Below are 25,690 nucleotides of genomic sequence, written 5' to 3'. Positions count from 1 at the left end.
GTTATCTTACTATTAGCTTAATTTCTTTCATAACTTGGGAGGTTGGGCATGTTCCAATTGTTTATTGGTCATTTTATATTTCTCCTTTAGCAAGTTGTTTGTTCCTGTCCTTTGCACATTTTTCTGTTTTCCTTTCCAAAACTTATTTCTTTGAAATTGAATTATGCCAGTAATGTAGGTCTACCTGCTTGTGAAGCAGGCCATGTATAAAGCAAACCCCCCTTCACTATTCTCTCCGCCTTCTCAATATAATCACTTTTTGATAGTGTGAGGTATCTTCTGTATTATTTTCTATGCATTTATATACATACATATAGGTCTTTTTAGGTTTTGTTTTTATTAAAAGGGGATCGTATTCTATGTGATGTTCTGATTTGCACCCCCCCTTAATATATCTTGGAGAGCACCTCATATAAGCAATATAGATCTACTGCTTTCTTTTTGAATAACTGAGTAGTTTTTCTTTTTGAACAGCTTTATTGAGATAGAATTCAGTACCATAAAGGCACCCATTTAAAGTTCACAGCTTAATGGCTTTTAGTATATTTACAGAATTCTGTAACCGTTACCCACAGTCAATTTTAGAACATTTTCATCAGCTCAGAAAGAAACCATATATCCTTTAGTTATCACCTTCCAAATCCCCCATTTCCCTCAGCCCTAAGCAACCACAAATCTACTTTTTGTCTCTTTAGATTTGCCTATTTTGGATATCTTATATTAATGGAATCACGTGGCTTTTTGTGTCTGGCTTTTACTTAGCATAATGTTTTCAACGTTTTTGCATGTTGTAGCATGAGCCAGTACTTCATTCTTTTTTTTTTTTGTTAATGGCTGAATACTATTCCATTGATGGATGTGCTATAATTTGTTTATTCAAAAGTTGATGGACTTTTTGGGTTGTTTCCGCTTTTGGGGTATTATGAATATTGCTGTTGTGAACATGAGCGTACAAGTTTTTGAGACATATGTTTTAAATATATGTTTTCATTTCTCTTGGGGGTATATACCTAGGGGTGGAATTGCTGGGTCAAATGGTAGTTCTTTTTATGTTGCTGGATTCAGTTTGCTAGAATTTTGTTGAGAATTTTTGCATCTCTTTTCATAAGCTATATTGGTCTGTAGTTTTCTTTTCTTGTGATGTTAATTTTGGTGTCAATGTAGTACTAACCTTATGGGATAAGTTGAGAAGCATTCCCTCTTCTATCTTTGGGAGAGTTTGTGAGGAATTAGTATTACTTCTTCTTTAAGGGGTAGAATTCACAACTGAAGCCATTTGGACCTGGGCTTCTCTTTGTGGGTAGTTTTTTGATTACTAATTCAATCTCTTTATTTAATATGGGTCTTTTTAGATTTTCTGTTTCTTCCCAAGTCAGTTTTGGTAGTTTGTGTATTGCTAGGAATTGTTCATTTCATCTCAGTTATTGGCACACAGTCTTTCGTAGTATTTGTATTTTATTCTATGTAGCTTATTCTAGCCAATTTCCTACATTTAAGTTGTTTCCATTTTTTGCTGTTACAAAAAATGCTGCAATGGCCATTATATTGTATCTGTCTTTGTGTTCACGTGTAAGTGTGTTTATAGTACACATTCTTCGAAGAGGAATTGTTGGGTCAGAGGTCTGTGTATTTAAAATGCTGATTGTTTCTACCTCCTTGTTCTCTTTTTGCTCATCTTTCTAGCCTTACTGATCTGAATAAGTTCTTTATGTCTATTAGTCTTGGTATCCTGGAGACTGGAGTCGGTAAGAATACCCAGAACGAGTGGGAAGGATAGGTTTGAGAGCTGGGTGTTTGATGGCTGCTTCTGGTCAAGGGTGCTTGATGTGGGTGACCCAAGCTTGTCCTCAACCCTGTACATTCACAAGTGGGGTTTCCAGACCCTGGAACCTGAACTGCTGGGGGGTCAGAGACTCTTTGCCTCTGATGGGCCACCTTTAGCCTGGGAGAAGTCACTTGGAGTCTGCAGCAGGGCCAGGTTTCTGCAGGTGACTCCACAAGGTCCTTTCCATGGTGGTTCTCCTCTGAGAATGCTAAGGGTGACGGGGCTGCAGGCAGTTCTGGTCCATTGGTGCCTGCAGAGGAAAGCAGGGTGGATGCCCTGCCTCTGCATGAAGAAGTGACAAGGACATGCTTCCTTTTCACTGCTTTCTTTTGTTTCCTATTCATCTGGGGACTGTCTCTTCTGGGCGCTCATTAACTCGTGGCTTGCCAGTGCCCTGATGTGGGCAGTGATCTTATGACAAAAAAGTGTAGCCGTTTTTACAGAACGGGAAGTGGGGACACTTCTGGGGCAACCTCTGCATGTGTTTATTAGGGTAGAGCTTTCAGTCCCTCACCCTTTCATTCCACTTTTTCCTCCTTTTGGTCTTACCTGGAGTTTACAAGGGTGGCACCAAAGTAGGTTAAAAGTTTGGACTTACGTAGTTTACGATTTTAAAAATAACCCATCCAGGCCACTGGAGGCTGCAGTTCAATGGTTTTTAGGTTTTGCTCACCAGTTCTTGGGTCCCAAAAGGTGCCTTGGGGACAGGGGACAGGGACAGGCAGAGGTGGCACATCAGGGGCTCTGCCTTGGCCAGAGCAGCTGTGCTTTTACTGGTTTTGTATGTTGGAGTTCTAAGTGAGACTTCTGTGAGAAGACAGAAGAGCTGTGTGTTGCCACAAAAGTTGGAAAACTACTTGTGTGGGACATCTTGGCCTCACTGTTGGGCTGAAAACATCCCAAACACGAATCCTGCTGGAGGCTGAATCCCAGGGCTTTTGGAGACCTTGGCTTTTCCCAGGGACCCGTCCCTCTTGACAGAGACTGAGTAACTGTTCTCCCCAGGGCCATTTGCCAGGCCAGGCATGCTTTTCTCCCCCTCTTGTTGTATGGGGTATTCTGGCCCTCCAGCCCTGCAAAGGCAAGATCAAATTATCTTCTCTCTTGATCCAAATGAATTTTGTCCCTGGGGAAGCCCTGGGTTGAACTTCCAGACAGTCAATGGAGAGGCTTTCTCAGCAGACCTCCTGGCTGACGCCCCATCTTTCTCTCCCCGCCCTCTTTGTGTCTTTCAGTCAGCGGAGTTCTTTGAGATGCTGGAGAAAATGCAGGTGAGCATCCTCATTGTCGGGGAGCCAGGCACCGGGTGGGGATGCTGCAGTGACCTCAGCGGACACGACACCAGCAGAACCCACAGGCAAAACTCGGGTGCTTGGAGGGAGGGCAGAGAAGAGAGAACTCACAGTCCTGATGGCCTGGAGCACCTGAGGCCATTTCCATGTCGAACGGCACAGAGGATTCTGGGACGGCTCCCGCCTGAAGGATGGAAAGAAGACAAACAGAACCTGCCAGCAGGGCAGACGGATGTGGGGAGGGTTTGAGGGGGTCCGTTGTCCCTGCAATGGGTTGGAAAGAAAGCCCCTTCTTAGGGAACTCATCTCACGTCTGCGAGGCAGAGCAGCGGAGTGGGAGACAGACCTGAGTTCAAATCCTGCATCTAATACTCGCTAGCACTAGTTCCTTCCCTTTTCTAAGCTTCTCGCTCCTGTTTTCTGTCTACTCACAGCACTGTTCTCACCTCACTCTGACACCAGACATGTGGCAGTTTTCCCACACTAAACAGTTCTGCGAAACCAGCTGGGTGCCCTACAGTTTCACTCAGTTCTGAGACTGTCTACCTGGAGATAGGGTCAGATCCCACAGGTGAAGGGCTCAGTCTCACAAGACCACCCTCCTCCCCTGACTTCAACACCAATCCCAAGTCCAGGTTGACACCTGTGCTTCTGACTCACTGGCTACAAATCGGAGGTTCCCACGACCCCCTCCTCGGGTCCAATTAATTTGCTAGAGTGGCTCACAGAACTCAGGAAAAGAGTTTACTACTAGATTATCAGTTTATTATAAAAAGCTGTAACTCAGGAACAGCCAGATGGAAGAATGGCCTAGGGCAAGGTATGTGGGAAGGGATGCAAGCTTCTCTGCCTTCTTTGGGCACAGCATGTGTTCAACAACCAGGAAGTTCCCAAAACCCTGTCCTTTTGGGTTTTTGTGGAGGCTTCTTTACATGGGCATGATTGATTAAATCATTGGCTATTGGTGATTGATTGAATCTCCAGCCCCTCTCCCCTCTCTGGAGGTTGGGGGTGGGGCTAAAAGTTCCAACCCTCTAATCGGGGTTGGTTCCCCTGGCAACAAGCCTCCATCCTTAGGGGGGCTTCCCAAAAGTTACCTCATTAACATAAACTTATAACAAGACACTCCTTTCACCTTTATGGCTCTGGAGCTGTTTTAGGAATCAAGGACAAAAGTCCAAATGCTATAACAAAAGATTGCTCTTATCACCTAGGAAATTCCAAGCGTTTTAGGAGCTCTGTGCCTCAAATTGCATGAAGACCAAATATATATTTCTTATTATAAATCACAATATCACGGCTTCTATAAATAAGAACGCCCGCTTACATGTAAAATACCCACTTACGTGGTTGTTGGGATGAAATGAGAAATATGTAAATACTTTGTAGGCATTGCACAAAAATCAGTGTTCAGTGTTGGGGGTCCTTTATAATCACCCCTCACCAAGGGGTGAGGGCTCACAAATGAGAACCACTGCCCTAGGGAATATGGGGGGAGGTCCAGAAGGCTTAATAAATGTAGATGGGAAGAAGATGCTGATAATAGCCCACGTATTTCAAGCACTTCTTGGGCTCAGAGACTGACAGGCGTTATCTCATGTCTTCCTGACAAGGCCCACAGGAAGTAGGCATATTATTATTATCCCCATTTCACAGGTGAGAAAACTGAGGCACAGAGATATTAAATAAAACACTTAAGGGCTCAGGGCTAGTACATAGCTTCAAGGCTTAGCCACTATATTATGGTAGCTGCTGCAGGCTCCAGGAGGGAGGATCCGGTAGTGATGGAAGCTCTAGGAGGAGAGGCAGAGAGCGTGCCCACAACGGGCCTGAGATGCAGGTGGAGATGCTGAGAAGGCAGCTGCTACCAGCAAGCGTGGTCCTCATGGGAAAGCCAGGTCTCCCTAAGGGGGGAGGGGGAGGGACTGTTTGAGGGAAAACTATTATTAGTGGTTGTGTCATTATCACGAGCAAGTTATTAAAATCCTGCTCTGTGCCCAGCAGTGTGTGGACTACAAACTGATTTATGTGCGTTTAGGGAACGTACAGTCAAGTTGCGGAAACAGGGAGGGCACCGGCCTTCACAGTGAGTAATGGGAGGCAGTGTGTAATAGGTGCTCAGTAAAGCTGGGATCTTCACCTCGAGCCACGGAATCCCCGCACTCTGGCAAGCTGGCGGGGAGTTTGCGGCTCACCCTGCCTTCTCTCTGGTTGCTCCCACGATCCACTCACCCCTCACCGCTAGCCGGGGCCCCTGGCCTCCCCAACAAAAGGCTTCTCTGAGCACAGACTCCAGCCCCACTTAACTGGCCTCACTGTCCTCGTGTTTCGAGGCTGCTGGGTTCTCCTCTCAACTAGATTGGGAGCCTGGCAAGGACAGGGGTCTTTTTTTTTTTTAGCCGCGCTATGCAGCTTGTGGGATCTTAGTTCCCCGACCAGGGATTGAACCCGCGCCCTCTGCAGTGAAAACGTGGAGTCTTAACCACTGGACCACCAGGGAAGTGCCAGGGTTCTGGTTGCTTCCTGTGTGTCTCCACGGCAGGCGGCTGACACCCTTGGGCGGTGGGTCAATTTCATCTCAGTTGAGATTGCTGGTGGCTGAAACCGGACTTCCCAGTGCTTGGGCCTCTACCACGTGCCCACTGGGTCCCAGCCTCCTAGGGGCCACAGTTTCCAACTCCTCTGCCTGTATGAAACTCACATGGAAAGCGGCTTCTATGAAGTGTGGCTGGAGTCTGTCCTTGAGTGTGGGCGCCCTCTCTCATGCTGCGGGCGTGAAGACTGAGCCTCAGAGCAGTGAAGCATCCAGGGCACTCTGAGAGTTGTGAAGAGCTGAAACTAAGATCCAGGACTCCTGACCTCCCGGACCAAGAGTCTAGGGATTTGAAGAAGGGCACAATCCCTGTGAAGCAACAGGGGCCGAGTGCACAAGCTTTGGATCCCTTTGGTTCTAGGTTCACGTTCTATCTGAGTATCCTTGGTCAAGTCACTGTACCTCTCTGAGCCTCAGTGTCTTCATGGCTGGGGATGGGGGAGGGGGGCATAATCATAACACCTGTTGCAAAGGATGACACCCAGAGACGGCCCAGTGCTGCGTGGTGGCTCTGTCGTGGGGGAAGGCACAGGAGGAGGTTTGCTGTCCTGCCCAGGGGCTGTTCCCAGGCAGGGATGACTAGTGCAGGACAAACAAAACAAACTCCTGACATCACCCCCATCCCCATCCGCCCAGTTTGCCTCCCTGGACAGGGTCTGCTGGCCACTCAGGTGGTTTTTATCCCTGTGTGTGGAAAGGAGCACCTGTCCAGCGGGAGGGGGCCCTCCCATGCCCTCTTGAACAACGCCGCAGGTGACTCAGCCCAGCCAAGTCTGGAGAAGCCCAAGTCTAAATCCACCCAGTTAGCAGGAGTCTTGGGCTCTGAGAGCTGTGGGATAGGACCATGCACTTGTAGACACACTTGTAGACACACAGTCCAGCTTCAAATCCAGGTGCTGTCACTCACAAGCTTTGTGACGTTAGGCCAGCAACCTACTCCCTGGGCCTCAGTTTCCTCGTTGGTAAATAGGTGCTGAGGGCTTCAAAGGAGACAACAGAGGGAGCGCCATGGAAGGCCAAGATCCTGATGTGTATTATGATCAGGAAGCGGCCGCTTCTGGACACTCCTCTCTAGAGGGGACCTGTTTCTCCTAGTGTGTCCCAGCGTCTCACACCCTCATTGGATTTATTCAAACAATCTTGGGAACACCATGTGCCCCCCTCCCTGAAAACCTAGTTAATTCAGAATATGACTGTAGGACCGGGCCCTGCTCCCCAGAAGAGCATTTTCCAGATAACTGCAGATGATCCCCTTTAATCCAGGCCCGGTCATGGTGCCTGTCCCTTGCAGCGACACATCTGTGAGGCGGGAAGATGGGTGTTAGAATCCTCATTTTGCAGATGAAGCCATGGAGGCTGCAAGAGGCTCAACTTTGTCAAGGGTCGTGGATAGTACGACAGCGGCAGAATGAGGACCAGGTGGCCTGCCTGTCACCCTTGGACCTTCCCACCAGGGAGGGGTGGAGCTGGTGTGGCATGAGGTCCAACATGTGGGCATCGATGACACCCGAAGATGCAGGCTCCCATTCTCACCCCTCACCTACTGGCTTTGAGAGAGCCTGGTGGAGATATTTAAGCACCAAGATGAAAATGCTGCCTATCTGTAGTTTTACTATATAGTGATCAGTCTTCCAAGGGCGTAACACACTCTCAACATTTAATCTTCACCACAAGAGTAGGCGACGTTTTCGTTCCCATTTTACAGATGGGAACACCGAGCTACAGAGAGGTTTTGTGACTTGCCCATGGTCATCAGGTCATAAGCGGCAGTGTTGGGATTTGAATCCTGGTGATCTGGCTTGAGTCCACGCTCTTAACCCCCTACGCTGCTGCCTTGCCTGAGGCCTGAGTGTGTAAGGGCCCAGCACATGCCAGCTGTTGTTGCTGTTGTTACTAACCCCCAGCTAAGGCAGCTGCTCCTGATAGACTCCTCTGTTTGGCCTGTCTTCTGTGACCTTTGCTTTTCCATGGATCCTCTTTTCCTTGTTTCTGCAGGGGATCAAGCTTGAAGAGCAGAAGCCGGGACCCCAGAAGAACAAGGTGGGCTGGGCGGGTGACAGGCAGGGCACAGAGCTGGCATGCTGGGGTCTGCTATCTTACACTGTCTAACTCTTATTTTCACCAAGAGCCACTTAAGTGGCCACACGGTGTTGACCGGTACACGGTGGGAAGCAAGGGGGGCCCTGGCTTGACACCTTTGGGGCAGCTTCAGGGTGTGCTGGGGTGGAGGCCTTGGTGAGACAAGGCTTGTGGCTCAGCTTGGCTTCTCTGCACCTGCTCCTGCAAACAGACCGCATGCAGCACGTAGGGGTGTCAGGCTCTATGCTCCAGGCTCCGGAGGCATCAGCTCTCAGCTTCAGCTTCCATTGCCAAGGCCCAGGCATGCAGCTTATCACTTAGAGGTTAACCCCCTTTCCTGGAGGGGGCTAGGTGGGACCAGAGGTCATCTTCCTGTTACAGCATCCTAGGGTGAGAAGCTGGATCACAAGAGTGTGGCACTCCGCGCTCTGCGTACTGCATCTTCAGCTGGCAGGGTTTGCACTCAGGTTCTGTCAGTTTGGGGAAGAACTCAAGCCACATCCCAGAGCTGCCTCTAGGCTGTTCTGTCCGGTGTTCTTCCCACTGATGCTCCCAAAGCCCTGGTGCAGCCTGCCAGGCCCCCCAGCCTATTCCTTACCCCATCTGGAGTAAGGAGTGGAGAGGGGAATGGAAACAGTAATCAAACTTTCTGGGCATTGCCGGGACTAATGGTGACATTGTCTGGTTTGTCTTGCAGGACGACTACATTCCGTACCCCAGCATCGATGAGGTAGGAATCCCCCTGGCCGCACGGCAGCTCTGGGTCCTGTCTTTGCCGGGGGGTGGGGGGCGGCGGGCCGGGGGAGCTGACGGTGATGATGTTGATGGTCCCTGCCCCACCCCACGTGGGAGAGAACCCTTGCCCTGGTACTTGAGGGCTTGAGGCCTTTTGCCACCTTTCCCTTTGTTTAAATTGGGGGTACCCATCCAAGCTTTGCACCTCTGAAACTACAGGGTTGGTGAAGCTGGAGACGGTGTAGGGCTTAGGGGAGGGGTTCATGTTGCTGCGTTTGGCCTCAAAGACGGGATGCCCTCCTTGGAGCAGTTCAGAAGTTGGAGGGCACACCTCCTGCAGACCCAGGGCAGGCTGCAGTGCAAGACCCTCCCTCTGCCTCTAGGTGGTGGAGAAGGGAGGCCCATACCCCCTGATCGTCCTGCCCCAGTTTGGGGGCTATTGGATTGAGGACCCTGAGAACGTGAGCACGCCGACCTCCCTGGGCAGCAGCATCTGTGAGGAGGAGGAAGAGGACAGCCTCAGCCCCAGCACGTTTGGCTACAAGCTCGAGTGCAAGGGTGAAGCCAGGGCCTACCGCAGGCACTTCCTGGGGAAGGTGAGGCCCAGGGGGCCCGGGGGCAAAAATAGCTTCTGGAGGGGGAGGGCCCCAGGAACCCAGCATTCCTCTCCAGTTGCCCCTTTATCTCTGTCTGTCCTCTTCAAAGTCGCCCTCCCTGTCCTTGCTGCCTGCCTGTGTCCTCGTTGGAGAGGTCTGACTGGCTGTGCTCCTGGGCAGGGATGGGGTGGACAGAGGGTGTGCAGAAGTTAGGAAGGCTCTTGGTGTGATGAGTCTGGGTGGGGATCTCCCCCAACAAATATCTTCGGAGGTGATGGAATGGGTAGTGTTTGGGGGTGGAGGAGGGTGGAAGGGACAAATACATTCTCACACCTTGGAAGTCTGTTTCTGTCAAAATGGTACAAGTCTCTCGTGTCCTCATTCAAGCAGGTCCCCCTGAGTACTTGTACTGGATGATGTGCTGTGAGCCTCTGATGGCTTAAAAAGTGACAAAGTTACATTTCTTTAAATATATTCTGCCCATTAGACTTGGCAGGTTCTGGAAGTCCCGAAGGCAGATTCCAGAAATCTCCGGCCTAAGGCAGCTTTGCAGTCTTAGGAGCTGCATCAGAACCCCCTGGGGAATGTGTTAAAGTGCAGATTCGAGGGCTGCATCCTGATATGGCCTGTCTGGTATGGGCTCCCTGGGCCAGGAGGAGACCCACTGTCCAGAGGACCTCCTGGCTCCCCTTGGGTGGAGGTGCCAGTGAACCTCCTGGCTTTATTCCCACAAGTAGTCTGAATTGGCAAGCGTTGCCCCTGGAAGCAAGGAAGTGGACTCGATATCTTGTGGTGAAGAACTTGGGCTTTGGTCAAGACAGGTGTGGGTTTGAACCCTGGATCTTTCACTATTAGTTGTGTGACCCTGGACAGTTAACAACTCTGAACTTGGTTTACCCATCTGTGAAATGGGGATGATGATGTTTCCCCCTGCATAAAGTTGTAGTCAGGGTTAAAGGAGATGAGGGCTCTTAGGCCCTCAGCCCAGTGCCTGGCACATCCTGGGACTCAGTTGGGCCTCTTACTGTGACCCTTCTCCTTCTTCCCCTCCTCCGCCCCCCCCCATCATCACCAGTAGTAGCCACAGCAGTAGCATCCTTCTCTTCCTCATTGCTATGGGGCTTCTGACTCCTGGTGAAGGAGGTGACTTGGGGGAACATGTCCGGAAGGTCCCCTCCTCCCCGCTAACACCTGATTTCTGTCTCTAGGATCATCTAAACTTCTACTGTACCGGCAGCAGTCTGGGGAACTTGCTCTTGTCCATCAAGTGTGAGGAGACGGATGGTATTGAGTACCTTCGGATCATTCTCAGGTGGGGCTTCTGCACTGTTAGAGGCCACGCCTCTAGTGGCCAGGACCCAGAAATACCAGTCTGACCAGTCTGCTCTGGGTGTGCTGGGGAAACAGACCTGGCTGGAACCTTGGGGCTTTGTCTGAGTTGCCAGGCAGGGAGACCAGGTGTTTATGCCTGGGGCTGATCGTGGGAGTCAGAGTGGTGTCTGGTTCAAGGTCACCCCAACCTGCCTCTCTTGTGGGGACTGGGACTCTGAGGAAGATGGCTTATCCTGCTGAGATGCAACTCCAACCTGTCCCGGGAGAGGGTTTGCCAGAATACTACCTATGGTGTGCAGCCAGGGAAAATAGATCCCAAAGCATCTGTGTGCACCCGAGACGTGGTCACAACAGGAGCACTGATTCACAGCTAAGCTGGGGACCTCTCTCTGGAATATGACCTCCTCAAGGGCAGGAACTGGAACTGGTTTCTGTTTGGTGTGACTAACGTGTTTTGTAGAACCTCCTTTGCAATAATGACAGAGGGATGGTCTGTGTTCTCTGTAGGCTTATGGTCTAATGGAGAGGAACACGGAGGAGTTTAATATGTGGCGCAGGTATTATTTTAGTGATTTACACTGGACGCTGTGGGAGCACAGAGTCTGTCTTATTTATCTCTGTCCCTGGTGGGCTGGTGGAGAAGCCAGGAAGACCAGTGCTGGTGTTTAGCCATGAGCCTGTCACGCTCCCAGTCCATATTTGTGAATCTAATTGGAAGTCCTTGAAGGTATTTGGAAAAGAGCAATAACATTTTTTTTTTCTGCCCAGATTTTGAGATAAATTTGGGATGGACAGGGACACATAGCCTTGCTATAGGAGAGGTGAGGCGGGGGGGCTGGTACAAGGAAGTTGTCAGCACTCATCCAATTTTGGTTTGCTCTTTATTAAGAAAGGAAGCAATTTTCTTTGCTGAGGTTCACCTGGCTAGAAATGATGTTTGCAAGGCAAGGAAGAGTCCATTAAATCGCTAGAGCCAGTTTTCTGAGGGAGTAATACCTGGATCCCCATCTCCTGATAGGATTTCGAGCTAGGTGAACCTCTGTAAAGAAAATTACTTCCTTTCTTAATAAAAATCAGACCCAGGTTGGGTAGAATTTCTGAGTAAGAAGATAACTGAACACAAGGATCTAACCCTCTTTTTCTAGTATATAGCCTATCTGAAATGCTGCACCTGAGCTAAAAATAAGAGAAAGATGCCCAGCACGCAATGTACTTTGATGATTTTTTTTTTTTTTGTCATCTGTGGGGTAGTTAGGACTGTAATGTAGGTGATATTGAGAGTTGAACCCCATTGCTTCTTCCTTAGAAAGCAATGTAGTGTGGGAATATATGAAATTGGAGATTTGGGGACAATTCTGTGCTGTTTAGAACTAAGGGTGAGCCCTGGAACAGTCAGGGGTCTTTCTACGTGGAACCACTTTTGTTGTTTGGGGTCAATAGCATTTGAAATCAGTGCCCTGGGGAGCCCAAGCTCAAATGTGGCTCTCCCAAACAGAAATCCAGCGAGTGGGGTGGCAGAGAGAAGCCATTCACCAGCTAGGAAGTTGGATAATCACATCGTGTACCCAGAGTAATGGCCAAATTGAAAACCAGACATAAAAAAATTGGTCCCACAGCCTAGTAACTTTACCAGGCACAAAGAAGAAATTATGCAGAGATGAAATTCCTCTGCTGGCAGTGACTCCTGTCCCAGCTTCTTCCTCATTCCCTGTAGGCTTCTGGATTATTTAATTGATGTCTTATAACAACCAGCTCTCTAGCCTAAAATCTGAGGAGAGTATTCTAACAGCATCTGTGTGTGCCATGAGAGTTGCCAAGGAGAATCTACTAACAGTTAATAACAGATAAATAACAGATAAATAACAGATAAAAAACAGTTACTAACAGATAAATAACAAGCCTGAGTAGATGTCTCCATTTTCAAGTTGGGATATAAAAAGAAGAAGGAGAGGGGAAAAAAAAAACCCTCATAGTCTGGTGAAAGAAAAGATTCTGCATCTAAAAAAGTATAACCTAGCATTTAGAAGGTAGGGAAATAACCAAGCTTTGAAAAGGATTTGTTATAAAAAGCCAAGTAAAATTTAGATACGTTAACTTTGTGTTTTCGGCAGACTTCTAGAAAAAAATTAACTGTTTTAAAGACAAAAGATTAAATAAGGCAATAGAATGATATGAAGAACGTGCTGGTTAAATTAAGGAAATAATATAAAAAAACTAAAAATGGCCAAGAAGAATTCTAAATGATATTACAAACAGTAAAGAGCAGAATCTACTTTGTGGAAACCCAGTTAGTAATATTTAGAATAAGCTTAAGAAGCTCTCACATAATTCAAAGGTAAACACAACAACTATAAAATGATAAGCAAAATTATAATGAATGTGGAGGATAGTGAACAGGAATTAAACATGTGGATAATGGATGTTCTTAAGCTGATTGAAGACTTAAATCTGAAGATCAAAATGACTCACCAGGGCTCCCCTGGTGGCACAGTGGTTGAGAGTCCGCCTGCCGATGCAGGGGACACGGGTTCGTGCCCCAGTCTGGGAAGATCCCACATGCCGCGGAGCGGCTGGGCCCGTGAGCCATGGGCGCTGAGCCTGCGCGTCCGGAGCCTGTGCTCTGCAACGGGAGAGACCACAACAGTGAGAGGCCCACGTACCGCAAAAAAAAAAAAAAAAAAGACTCACCAAATATCAGATAAAATCAATGACAAAGAAAACGTACCCATTATAGAAAAAGAGAGAAAATAGAGGAATCATAAATAAATAAATATGATAATGGAAATAAGTCTGAGTACATAGATGATGTATAATAAATGTAAATTAGTTAAATTCCACTATTACACAGAAAAGATTCTCAGTTTGGGTCATCTCTCCAAAGGGAAAAAAAAATCAATCAATTAATTTTATTAAAGAAAGTAACTGTATATTTAAAAAGAAAAGTGTTGAGAAAAAGTTATAACAATCAAATCTGAAAAGAAAGCAGAGTGGGCAATATTAATATGGAAAAACAGAATTTAAGGCAAAGCAATCAGTGTGACAAAGAGGGCCATTGTCTATTTGTGAAAGATAAAATCCACAGCAAAGATATCTTATGAACCTTTTTGTTGTTAATGGTATATATTTTAACATAATATATGTGTGTATATATATATATATATACACACACACATATATATATAGTGATTAAAATATGGAGAAATTGGCAGAATACAATTGTAGTGGTAGATTTTAACATACTTCTTACCACTTGACATCAACTAGGGTAGGGAATGAGAGGGTATGGATAATCTCATTAATATTATTTATGTCAATTGTATATATGTATCTTTATATGTATCTGTACCTATACTTGGCTATCAAACTTTGATCCTCTCATGGAGATCTCTGCTTCTTTTCAAGTGTCTATGGAATATTTACACAAATTGATCATAAGGTAGATAGGGCTTTAAAACAAAACCTAGACTTCTAGGCTCCAACCATTTAAAAAAATAACAAATTGTTATACATATATAACAATTATATATATAATTGTTATATATGTATAACATATACACATATATATAACAATTATATATAACATATGTATAATATATATACACATATATATGTGTTATATACACATATATAACACATACATACATATATATATTTGAATATAAATATGTAATATATATAAAGACATGAATAACTGTATATCTTCCCATTTCCTCATTTCCCTAGCATTCTGTAGAACCTAGTGTTCTGTAACTTGCACCTGTTAACAATATATCTAGAGTTCTTTCCATATTAGTACATAAAGAGTTTCTTAATTCCTTTTACTGCTGCATAGTATTCTATCACCTGAATGTGAAATAATTTATTTAATAGATCCCCTATTAATGGCCATTGTCAGTCTTTCAGTATCACAAATAATGCTGCAACCTTGTACAAATGTTAATTTGTATGGACTAAAATAATTTCTCAGAAGTAAAATAGCTGGGTCAAAACATAAATGCGGGCTTCCCTGGTGGCGCAGTGGTTGAGAGTCCGCCTGCCGATGCAGGGGACACGGGTGCGTGCCCCGGTCCGGGAAGATCCCACATGCCGCGGAGCAGCTGGGCCCGTGAGCCATGGTCGCTGGGCCTGTGCCTCCGGAGCCTGTGCTCTGCAACGGGAGAGGCCACAACAGTGAGAGGCCCGCGTACCGCAAAAAAACAAAACAAAACAAAAACCATAAATGCACGTGTATTTTAATAGATTTGCCAAATTGCCTTCGGTAGGAGCTGTATAAATTTGAACTTGGATTTTTGCCAATCTGATAGTTGAAAATGGTATTTTAGTATAGTTTAAATTCATAATAATTTAATTGAATTATGTTGGGCATCCTTCATATATTTAAGGATCACATGTATTTATTTTCTGTGAACTGTCTGTTCATAAGCTTTGCTCCTTTTTTTATAAAAAAGGATTGTTAGCCCAAATTTCTATTTTTAAAAATCTTACAGATCATTCTTGACAGCAGTAGATTTAGGAACCAGAGTTTTGAGCCACAGAGTAAATCTAAATAAATTTTAAAAATCAGACACTTCGCTGGATATATTTGCTTACAATTTGACAGTAAAACTACAAATTAATAACAGTAATGTTTAAAAAACTCACTTAACCACTTAGAAGTAGGTTATCTCAACACTTTCCTAAATAACTGTTGGGCCAAAGAGGAAATCAAAGCTGAAGTTATAGAATATTTATAAAATAATGACATTTAAAATATTACATCTAAAAGCTTATGGGTTGTGTCCAAAGCTATACTTAGAAGAAAATTAATTGCCTTAAAAAGTTCCTTATTCAAAAAGAAAGAATCATATTTGTAAGTTGTTGTTAGTAACCTGTCTGTGCCTCAGTTTGTTTATCCGTGAAACGGTGATGGTAGTATCCACCTTAAAATTATTGAATGCATATTTTGTGTCAGAACCTGATACATTGTAGCTACTCAAGAATGGTAGCTGCTATTATTATCAATATTATTACTTAAAGTAAGAGGAAGGAATTAACAAAGATTAAAGTTGAAACAAATAAATTAGAAATAAAAAACCTCATGAGATTTGATAAGTAAATCTAAACTACAGATTTATTTATAGCCTAGAAAAAGATAAACTTCTGTTGAGGGAATAAAATAGGTAACTATTCAGCTAGTCAAATACAGATAAAAAGAGAAAATAAAAATACACAAAATTAGGCATTAAGAAGGCATATAACCACAGATGTAAAGAAGATCAAACAATTTAACAATAGATGTTAATAGATATTATGTTCAACCAATGCTATTATATTGAAAATTTTATTTGAAGCAGATGCCTTTCTGGGAAAGTATGCATTACTAAATTTAACACGAGGTGAAAAACCTGACCGGCTCAATAATAATAATGGAATAAATTGAAAAAGTTCTCAAAGAATGATCTCTCCAAAAGTTTCTAGATCTAAAAAAAAAAAAAGTTTCTAGATCTAGATGGTTTGTAGGTAGTTATTTGAAACTTGTAAGGAACAGATTTCCTTAGAACTTCAAAGATAAATAGGAAATTTTAAAGATACTTAAGGATAAAGACAGATTATTTGTGAATGACAGCTAGGCTGAGAGCAGACTTCTTATCAGCCGTGGGACAATGGGACAATATCCTTAAAGTGGCGGTAGACAGCTGTTTCAGATATTTTTAAAAAATGAAGGGAATATATCAGTTACAGACTCTTCCTGAAAGAATTACTAAAGGATGTACTTCAGCTAGAAGAAAAGAGAAACCAAAAGGAAAGATGCAACTAAAAAGTGAGAAGAAATAGGTAAACTATGTTGATGAGTTTAATTACTGACTGGAGAAAGGAAGTATTTTTTTTTAAAAAAAGGATTCTTGAATTACATTTATAAACAAATGTAGGAAGGACAGTGGGAGGGAAGAGTTCAGTAGCTATTGTGTCCCCTCCTTCCTCAGGAGAGAGATAGCAAGTAAGTTTAGAGTTCATTGGAAAAATATAAATACGTGTATTAAAAGTTACAGAAACTTATGTAAAAAGAAAACACAGGGTTATTAAAAACACACAATGATAAAAAGTAATTCTAAGTACATTAGAAATCACAAGTATAAATTAGCCTATGAAAATATCAGGCTATCAGATTGAACTAAAAATGCAGCTATACTCTACTTGATAAGAGACATGTCTAAAGAAAAACGACATGGAAAGATTTAAAATAAAGAAATAAGAAGAGATATGCTGGAGAAATACTAACGAAGAAAGCTGGTGAGCAACAGACAAAATAGAGTTTTAGGGGAAAAGTGTTAATAGGGATAAAAGGAACACTCCTTTGTAACTTGGGAATCCTTCCCTACTCCTGATTTTCTTGCTCTGTGAAGGGAACACTTCTGTGTGGCACCCCTGGCTCTCTTCACCCCCTTGATACAAGGCTAAATTTGGGAGTAAGAACTTGATGTGTATAGCTGTGTTCTTTTCCCTTTCCCTCTTGGAGCTAGCTGCCCTCAGGGCATTCCCCCTGCTCCCTGTACTGTAAGTCCCACCTGAGCAGACCCCACAAGAGGAGGCTTGCCCCTGCCCAGCACTGCCTGTGGGTGTGGGTAACTCTGGGGTGTAGTCAGAAGACCCACTGCACCTTCACAGTAAGCTCATGTGCTTCCTCTTCACCTTTATCAGTGCCAAAGGAGTTATTTTAATTCCCAAATTACTTTTAATTTCTCTTTTCTGTATTTGTCCACAACTTGGGCAGAGAAGGATGCCCTTTACTGGACCCCTCAGAGGCCTCAGCCTACATGATGATCAAAAGAACAGTCCACCTGGAAGATCTAACAGTCATGAACTTGCATTTAGTAACATAGTCTTGAATTTAAAAAGGCAAAAACTGATAGGAATATAAGAAGCAGACAAATCCTTATAGTGGGAGATTTCAGTAACATCTCTCAGATGCCAATGGACCAAGCAGACAAAGACTTGTGAGGATATAGAAGATTTGAACAACACAGTTAACAAATTTGATCTTGTAACATACATTCCTGAACTCAACAAAAGAGAAAAAGATACATTCTTTTTCAAGCTCAGATGGAACATGAAAAAAAAGTCCACGTATCAAGTCAGCAAATTTCAAATAATTAATATATAGGGTATGTTCCCTGAATAAACAAAAATTAAACTAGAAATCAACAATGAAAATACTGAAAGATAAAACTCATATATTTGGAAAGTTAAAAAAATAAAGAAAACCCTTTAAAATAACTGAGGTGCTGAAGGGGAAATCGCAGAAAACTGACAAAATATTTAGAACTAAGTGACAATGAAAATACTACCTATCAATGTGTGGGATGCAATTAAAGTGGTACTTAGGGAGAGATATATAGTTTTATATGCATTTGTAAAAAAGAAGAAAGATTCAGTGTGTAAGCATGCAGGTCAGGATGTTAGGAAAAGAATAGTAGAAAAAAAAACCCAAAGAAAATAGAAGGAAAGAAATAAAAAAGGCAAGAATAAGCTAGTGAAGTAGAAAGCAAAAATAAAAAAAGAATAGAGGTCATAGACAAAACCAAAAGCTATCTCTTTGAAAAGATTAATAAACTAAACCCCCAGCAAGGGCTGACTAAGGAAAACAGAGAAAAGATACAAACAGATACTATTTCCACAATGAAGGAAGGGACACGACTGCAAATAGAAATGAAGCCTTAAGAGAATACCAAAAACAACTTTATATCAATGCATTTGATGGATAATTTTATAGAAAAAAACCATAAATTCCGAAAAGTGACTCAATAAGGAGTAGAAAACCTCAATGTTCACCATTAAAGAACCAAATTGGGGGACTTCCCTGGTGGTGCAATGGTTAAGAATCCACCTGCCAATGCAGGGTACACGGGTTCGAGCCCTGGTCCAGGAAGATCCCACATGCCGCAGAGCAACTAAACCTGTGTGCCACAACTACTGAGCCCACGTGCCTAGAGCCTGTGCTCTGCAACAAGTGAAGCCACCGCAGTGAGAAGCCCGCGCACTGCAACAAGGGTGCCTCCCTGCCCCCCGCTCGCCACAGCTAAAGAAACACTGCGCAGCAACGAAGACCGAAAGCAGCCAAAAAAAAAAAAAAGAACCGAATTGATAGCCACAGGTATCCTCCCAACGAAGAACAGCAGGCCCAGAGATTTGTCTGTGACATCTCAGACAAATTTTAGCAAACCTTTAAGGGACAGAAAATTCCTATGGTATACAAACTATTTCAAAGGATGAGATGCTCACCAGCCGTTTTACGAGGCTGGAGTAACACCTGGATATCAAAACCTGAAAAGGGAAGTACAAGAAAATAAAATAGGCCAGTGTTGCTATTGAACATAGATATGAAACTCTAAATAAAATATCAATAAATTGGGCTTCCCTGGTGGCACAGTGGTTGAGAGTCTGCCTGCCGATGCAGAGGACACGGGTTCGTGCCCCGGTCCGGGAAGATCCCACATGCCGCAGAGCGGCTGGGCCCGTGAGCCATGGCTGCTGAGCCTGCGCGTCCAGAGCCTGTGCTCCGCAATGGGAGAGGCCACAATAGTGAGAGGCCCGCGTACCGCCAAAAAAAAAAAAAAAAAAAAAAAAAAAAAATCAATAAATTAAATTCAGCAGGATATGAAAAAAATAATACATCGTAAGCAAGAGGAGTTTTACCCGTGGATTGAAAATATAGCTCAACAGAAATGTAATCCACCAGGTTAACAGATTAAAAACCATATGATTATCTCAGCAGATGCAGAAAATCATTCAGTAGAATTCAACACTTCCATAATGTGCTGAATGAATCAGGGGAACAGGCTAAACTTAGCCTTATGGTGAATCCCTTTATAAAGCAACTTTCATCTCATCTATATTTTACGTGAATACAGATTTTCAAATATTAGTTTTTCTTTTCATAAAGGTTTAATTGCATGTCAGACCCAAATATGTCCAGAAGCTCTGCCCAGTTCTTCTGGAGAACACAAAAAACCCACAAAGAAACAAAAAAGTAATGTCGAACTTGAAGGTAGCTATTTGCATTTTCTGTATTTCAGTTGCAGTCAGCTGTACCAGGCAGGTTCTTTGAGTATCCATTTCCCATGGGGTCCCTAAGTAGCATTCCATTTTCCAGTTTGAGTGCAGCGCCCAATGCCTGGGTTGGGCGGAATGAGGCAGGTCTGACCCAGGGTGATGTGAAGCAAGTACCTGCCTTGTGGCCTGGCGTGACCTCAGCCACCTTCCTCATTGACTCCATTTCTGTGGACACCCCTTTCTCATCCTCATCCATGTGTGCAGGTCCAAAGTGAAGACAGTACATGAGCGGATCCCCTTGGCCGGACTGAGCAAGTTGCCCAGTGTCCCTCAGATTGCAAAGGTAAAAGGTGACACTGAGAGGAGGTGGCTTCCTCTTTTAGGCCAGGTCTGGCCTCTGGGGTGGGGGCGGAGGCTCGTCCTGGGTGGGCTCTGCCCTTGGGGAGGGGAAGGCCATTGTCCTCTTGGGCCCTTGACTGCATGGATGCGGTTGGGGGGAGTGGTTGGCGGATGCCCCCCTTTCCTCTACACCTTGCCCATCTCATCCTCACTGCTGAGGCTGATCAGGGAACAGGATAATCCATGGTCTCTGCCCCCAAGTTCACAGCTAGTTCAGGAGACAAGAGAAATGGAGAGACAGGGTTGGAGAATAGAGGAGGAGGGAGGGGAGGGGGCAGCTGGGGAGACTTCACAGCCGAGGACGGTTGGGTTGAGGGATGACCGGGCTGTTGATTGAGATGGAGGGGCCCCCCCAGGTAAGGAGCCATCAGCTGGTGGAGGGGCCCATGTCACTTCTCTGGGGTCCTGGGAACTTGGAAACTGAGTGATCAAAGTGGGGTGAGAAGGATGGTCAGCTGGGTGGGGTTGGACCCACACTCTGGGAGTGGGAATGCCAGGCAGAACTGTGTCGGATACCTTCGGTGGCCTCACTTCAGCAGGAAACCCCAGGAAGGTCCCTTGACTTTCCCGACCACATGCGAGTGAGCAGTAGTAGCACCAGGATCTGACCCCAGGCCGCCTGAGCCCCGCAGGTCTTGGCCTCACGCTCTTTTTCTTGGTGGGCAGAGGAGCGCAGGTGCCCTCCGTGGACGTGGCCCCTGAGCTGTGTGTTTCTCTCTCCGTGCTTAGGCTTTCTGTGACGACGCAGTGGGGCTGAAATTCAACCCTGTCCTGTACCCCAAGGTGAGGACCTCCCCCCCCCCTTGCTCAGGGCTCTGCCATTTGGCACGGATTTGCACGCCTGGGGCTCTGTGGGAAGTTCTCTGCATCTTGGGGGGTTTTGCGGGGTCTCCGTGATACACCTCCATGTCTCCCCCTCTCCCTGCCCACCCCTTCACAAACTGATCTGCTGGGAACCCGTCCTCAGCCATGCCTGGGTCCCCAGCCCACTAGAATTGGTCCCCAGCTGTGTGGAGGTGGCAGACGGGTAGCAGTGGTGCAGCTTCTCAGTCTGGTTGTACCTGCCTGAGGCCAGTGCTGGGCTGGGGAGTGATTCTGCCTCTAGCTGGGGGGCTGCTGCAGACCTGGTCAGCCATCAGGAAGGGGGCGAGGCGGGCAGAAGACAGAACCCCACTAAGAAATAAAAGGCCAGACCTCGGCTCCCTGTTGCCAACATTACTACAGGTCTGAGGCCTTACAAGCCTCCGCCGGCCTCCTAGTTAATAAACTTGGCTGATTCTCTGTTAACAGTTTCCTTAGGCTTGGCCTGAACTTGACCCCAGTTCTGATGTCGGGGTGTGGGTGGGGAGAAGAGCGATAATAACAAAACAAACTCCCAAGCCCGCTCAAGAGCAATTATGCCATGAGAGGACTTAATCACCCATGGACAGTGAATCGCTTTAAATAGGCCGTAGGAAGAGACCCAGGGCACTGGCTGCTGCTTCACGAGCCTGCAGGGCCTGGGGAGAGGCTGTGGAAGCAGGGCAGCGCTTCCGAGCATCCACCGTGGGCCGGCTGGGGCTCGCTGGGGCAGGCTGGCTGGCGCTGATTCAGTCCATTCCGAGTCCCGGTTCTGACAGCCAGGAACCAGGAGGTGAGACGTTTGATGAGGGGAGAGGGGTCCTGTCCTGGCTGGGATACCCAGAACCCCCTGGAATGAAGCCTCATATCTTCACAATTGGGCTTGACACACTATTTGGCCCCATGCGGGGGCTGAGCTAATGGCAGGGTCCTCTCCTGCACAGAGAATGTGCCAGAGCCCTTCTCTCAGACGCCTCTTCCCCCCCCCACCCACCGAACATCTGTAGGCGCTTCCCAGTAAGATGCTGTGCTCCATGAAATATTTTCTATCATTCAGACTGCCCTCCCCTTTATAATTAAAGCTGAATTTGTGAGGTTTAACCAAACATCAAAACCCCATCATAAAGCCCTAACTTAACTACAAGTTTGGCAATTTTTGTTGTCAAATCACAGCCACTGAGAGAACCCGATGACTCTCATTTTTGCAGTTTTCTCTATAGCTTGGAAAGCCTCCGGCTCTGGTAATAATGGGAGAGCAGCTGTATTTTCATGTTTTCTAGATTGGAAGGACTGCTTCGTCCGGCTGGGATGTTAATCTGGCTGAGATGTGTGTGTGTTTTTACAATTCACAGAGTTTAGAATGTTCCTTGGAAGGTGTCCATGACCAGGTGCCTCTTCCCGGGCAGGGCAACTGCTCCAAGCCTTTGACTCATCCCAGGCGGGAGTGGGGGGCGCCCTTTGGGGTCGGGCAGCGCTGTTCTTCCAGGGGGAGCTGAGAAGTGTCCATTCCCTCAGGCAGCTGAGAGCCACACAGAGATATGTCAGGGGTGACAACCTGACATGGGCCACATACTCTGGCCAAAAAGTCATGCCTGGTTTGTTCTTCCTGTAGCAAAACACGTGGTCGAATCCCTCCTTTTTATTGCAGAGACCATCCCAATAGTCCCCAACTCTTGTGTTTCCTAACAAGCTGGTCCAACCCTGATCTTTCTGGAGGGTTTACATAGATGACGATGATAGCTGCCGTGTGCTCAGCACTTCATGTGCTTGATCTCACTGAATCTTCACAGCCACACGTCTTCATTGAACAGGTGAGGTGGGACTTCCCTGGTGGTCCAGTGGTTAAGACTCCACGCTTCCAATGCAGGGGGCACAGGTTCGATCCCTGGTCGGGGAACTAAGATCCCGCATGCTGCGCAGCATGGCAAAATAATAATAATAATAAAGAAACAGATGAGGAAACTGAGGCCCAGGGAAGTTAAGTGGCTCACTCAAAGCTGCACAGGTGAAAGCGGTGGATTCAAAATGAGAGCTTAGTGTTTCTGACCAACTCTTTGAAGCACAATAGAAAATTCGATGGAACCAGTGGTCAGGGTTTTTTTGTTTGTTTTTTCTTTGCATATTGAATTAGCGTATGTTCCGCCTTAGAGACCTCTTATTTTATGGATAAAGGGGATTGACGTCTGGGCAGGAGCAGTGCCTTGCTCAAAATCACACTGCTGCTTAGAGGTGGAATTGGAGCCAGCATCATCCTCGCTGACCGGTTTTGGGGTCCCAGCTGCACTTTTTACTCCCCAGATAGAACACTGGGGTAAAGTCAGTTCCCCGCATCCTGCTGGACTGCCTGTGTGTCCAGGCCTTGACTGGCATATCTGGAGGGAAATGGAATGGGTGATCCAGAGGTTTGGTCACCACTGGCGGAAGCCCAGGGGCTGGGAACAGCTGAGACCTTTGGAGTTGCATCTCGACCGTGTACTTTGGACTTCACCCTTTCTCTTCCTCCCTGTGTGGATGTTTCATATCAGGGGGGCATGTTCTCCACCAAAATGGGTGCTTCCCCTTCCACTTGCCTCCTCATTTTGCCTCCAAGTTAATAATCTGATTTCTTCTTCCCACATTTTCCAGGCCTCCCAAATGATCGTGTCCTACGATGAGCATGACGTCAACAACACCTTCAAATTTGGGGTCATTTATCAAAAAGCCAGGCAGGTAAGCATCACGAATCCATACTGGTCACTAGATCCTGTGGTTTCTCCCTGGGGACTTTTGTTTTCCCATCCCCCAAGCACAGGAGCCCTGCATTACGTTCTTAAATACTCTGAACACAGCGACCACATTTCATATATGAATTAGACTGGAGGTGGTAGAATCTTCAAGGTGGGCTGCTGCTCTCAAAAAGGCCTGCAGATCCCTTAAATGGTAATGTAGCTTTTCATGCAGTGAATCCTAATTCTTCCTGGCTCCCTCCGCTTATATTTAACAATGAGCTGTTCGTCACAAGAAAAGTCGGACTGGGTGGAGGGAATGCATGAGCACAGGCTGCTTTCTCCTTGCCCACCGCTCTCCTGGCTGGGAATTAGCTTTTGCTCCCCAGACTTGAGTAGTGTCCTGGCATCAGCTGTATGCTCTCTGCCCAGCTCTGTGTTCATTGATGTCACCCTGGTAGCTTGAAATCAGCCACGATGGAAGTATTCACACCATGGAAATGGGCAAACACCAGGGCTTCTGTTTTCTGTCTTTGGAGAGGAGGTTGTTAAAAATTTTGCCAGTACATAGTACTCCTCTATCTCTTGTAGCATTCACGTGCTGCTTTGGTGCCAGTTGACCAGAATGGTGTTTCTCAAAGTGCGTTCCATGAGACACTAGTCCAGTGAGGTACTCTGTGAACAGATGAGTTCCAGGGAGGTGGGTGTGGTCAGTTGTGTGGGAACATTTTAAAGGTTCTAAGAACCGCCAGAGTAGAGAACTCTTTATAACTTTGTTGAACTCCGTGTTTCCCATACATATTTGACCACAAACTTCCTATCCTCCTGCCATGAACTTTTATTAGCATCCTGAGAAGTGGTCTAGCTGGACACACCGGTATTTCCTCATCTGGGTTGTATGCAAGAAGGTTCCACACCTATTTCATCTTTGTATCATCCAAGAACCTAGCATGGGGTGTTTATATAAATACACTCAATTTTTTGTTATGTGAATGAATGAATGAATAAAAGTTTTGACCCTGTGAGTGGTAGGTCGATAATATCTTTCAATATTATCTGTGTCATCTTTTTTGTGTGACAGTGTGTTTCTCAGCTGGATGATAGCGGACTTCCTTGTCTGAAGATATGAGACCACAAGAGGCATGTGTTCACTTAAAAACACTCTAATGAATGAAGGCTTGTGGAGCTGAAAGACCAGCACAGATAAATCTTATAATTTAAGGGAATTATTCAAGTAGCCACTCTAATTATTTTCACATACTGCATTTTTATTTTGTACAGCTCTGATAATACAGTCCCACTAATTAAAGTTCTTTGCTTGTGAAATTTACCAAAGCAGATCTCATAAGGTGATTACAGTCCAATATTCCAGCAGAGTTATAATTACTGAACATTAACCATCCACCTCTGAGAAGGAGTCTGAAGGAGTCTGTATGTTCTTTATGTACCTGACACCGCTGAGGCAAGGTGGGGTCGCCCCGGCAGATAAAAGCCTTTTCTTAAAATATTTGGATTGTTGTTTTGCAAACCTACATTGGGGGGATTATATATGAACATTTGTTGCGTGAAAGCCCTATGCTGGTTTTAGGATATAAATAAGCCCCATCTAACTCTCTGTTTGTCAGGCACTTTGCTAAGCCTGTGGAGGATACAGTAACGACTAAGAACATTTCCCCTGAGTCCATGGTCACGTTCAAGGCCAGTATAAAAATAAAGACAGTAATACCAATCTGGGTGTAATTCCTAGAGAGAGGTGCACACCCCAGAGCATAAGCTGGATTGTTTTCTCAGGAGAAGATGTATGTTGCTTAGAAGCAGCTATTCTCCCGAACCCTAGCTTCATGACCTGGGGCATACAGCATGCTGGACTAGAGTTGGGATGCCTTCGTGGCACGTGACAGATCAGGCATCAGGAAACCTTTTCTGTAAAGGGCCAGATAGTAAATATTTTAGACTTCACGGGCCATACTGTTTGTGTTGCAACTATTCAACCCTGCCTTTGCAGTTCAAAAGCAGCCGTAGACAATACTAAATGAATTGGTCTGGCCATGTTCCAATAAAACTTTATTTATAAAAATAGGCAGTGGGCCCAATTTGGCCCCCAGGCCATAGTTTGCTGACCCCTGCTAGAAAGCAGTGTTTCCCAAATTTTAGACGTTCACAAACCACATCCAAGATCATGTCATTCTACCCTTACATTTTTTTATTGCACCTATACCACTAACTACTTACTTTTCTTTAAAGTTTTCTTTCACCTTAAATTC

The 25,690-nt window shown here is 45.6% G+C and overlaps 1 protein-coding gene across 7 annotated transcripts in view; it reads left to right on the top strand.

Moving 5' to 3' along the window:
• RAP1GAP2 (RAP1 GTPase activating protein 2) overlaps positions 1–25,690 on the top strand; it is a 186,911-nt gene that overhangs the window by 121,725 nt on the left and 39,496 nt on the right. For 3 of the 7 annotated variants that reach the window (XR_016388881.1, XM_022595921.3, XM_022595920.3), the window contains 8 exons: positions 3,061–3,096; positions 7,706–7,750; positions 8,487–8,519; positions 8,908–9,120; positions 10,329–10,432; positions 19,747–19,825; positions 20,611–20,664; positions 23,347–23,430. Coding sequence is in view for 6 of the 7 variants with exons in the window: in XM_022595921.3 (XP_022451629.1) it covers positions 3,061–3,096; positions 7,706–7,750; positions 8,487–8,519; positions 8,908–9,120; positions 10,329–10,432; positions 19,747–19,825; positions 20,611–20,664; positions 23,347–23,430 (648 nt within the window). In the remaining variant the exon portion in view is untranslated. The remainder of the gene's footprint in view (positions 1–3,060; positions 3,097–7,705; positions 7,751–8,486; positions 8,520–8,907; positions 9,121–10,328; positions 10,433–19,746; positions 19,826–20,610; positions 20,665–23,346; positions 23,431–25,690) is intronic. The other 4 variants (XM_089900603.1, XM_089900602.1, XM_089900604.1 and 1 more) reach the window with 3 other exon arrangements.

The sequence above is a fragment of the Delphinapterus leucas genome, chromosome 19, assembly GCF_059928025.1.
Source record: "Delphinapterus leucas isolate spDelLeu-1000000601 "Yukka" chromosome 19, BTC_Dleu_Yukka2, whole genome shotgun sequence".
In the NCBI taxonomy this organism is placed as follows: Eukaryota; Metazoa; Chordata; class Mammalia; order Artiodactyla; family Monodontidae; genus Delphinapterus; species Delphinapterus leucas.
This window is presented reverse-complemented; position numbering and strand designations above follow the sequence as displayed.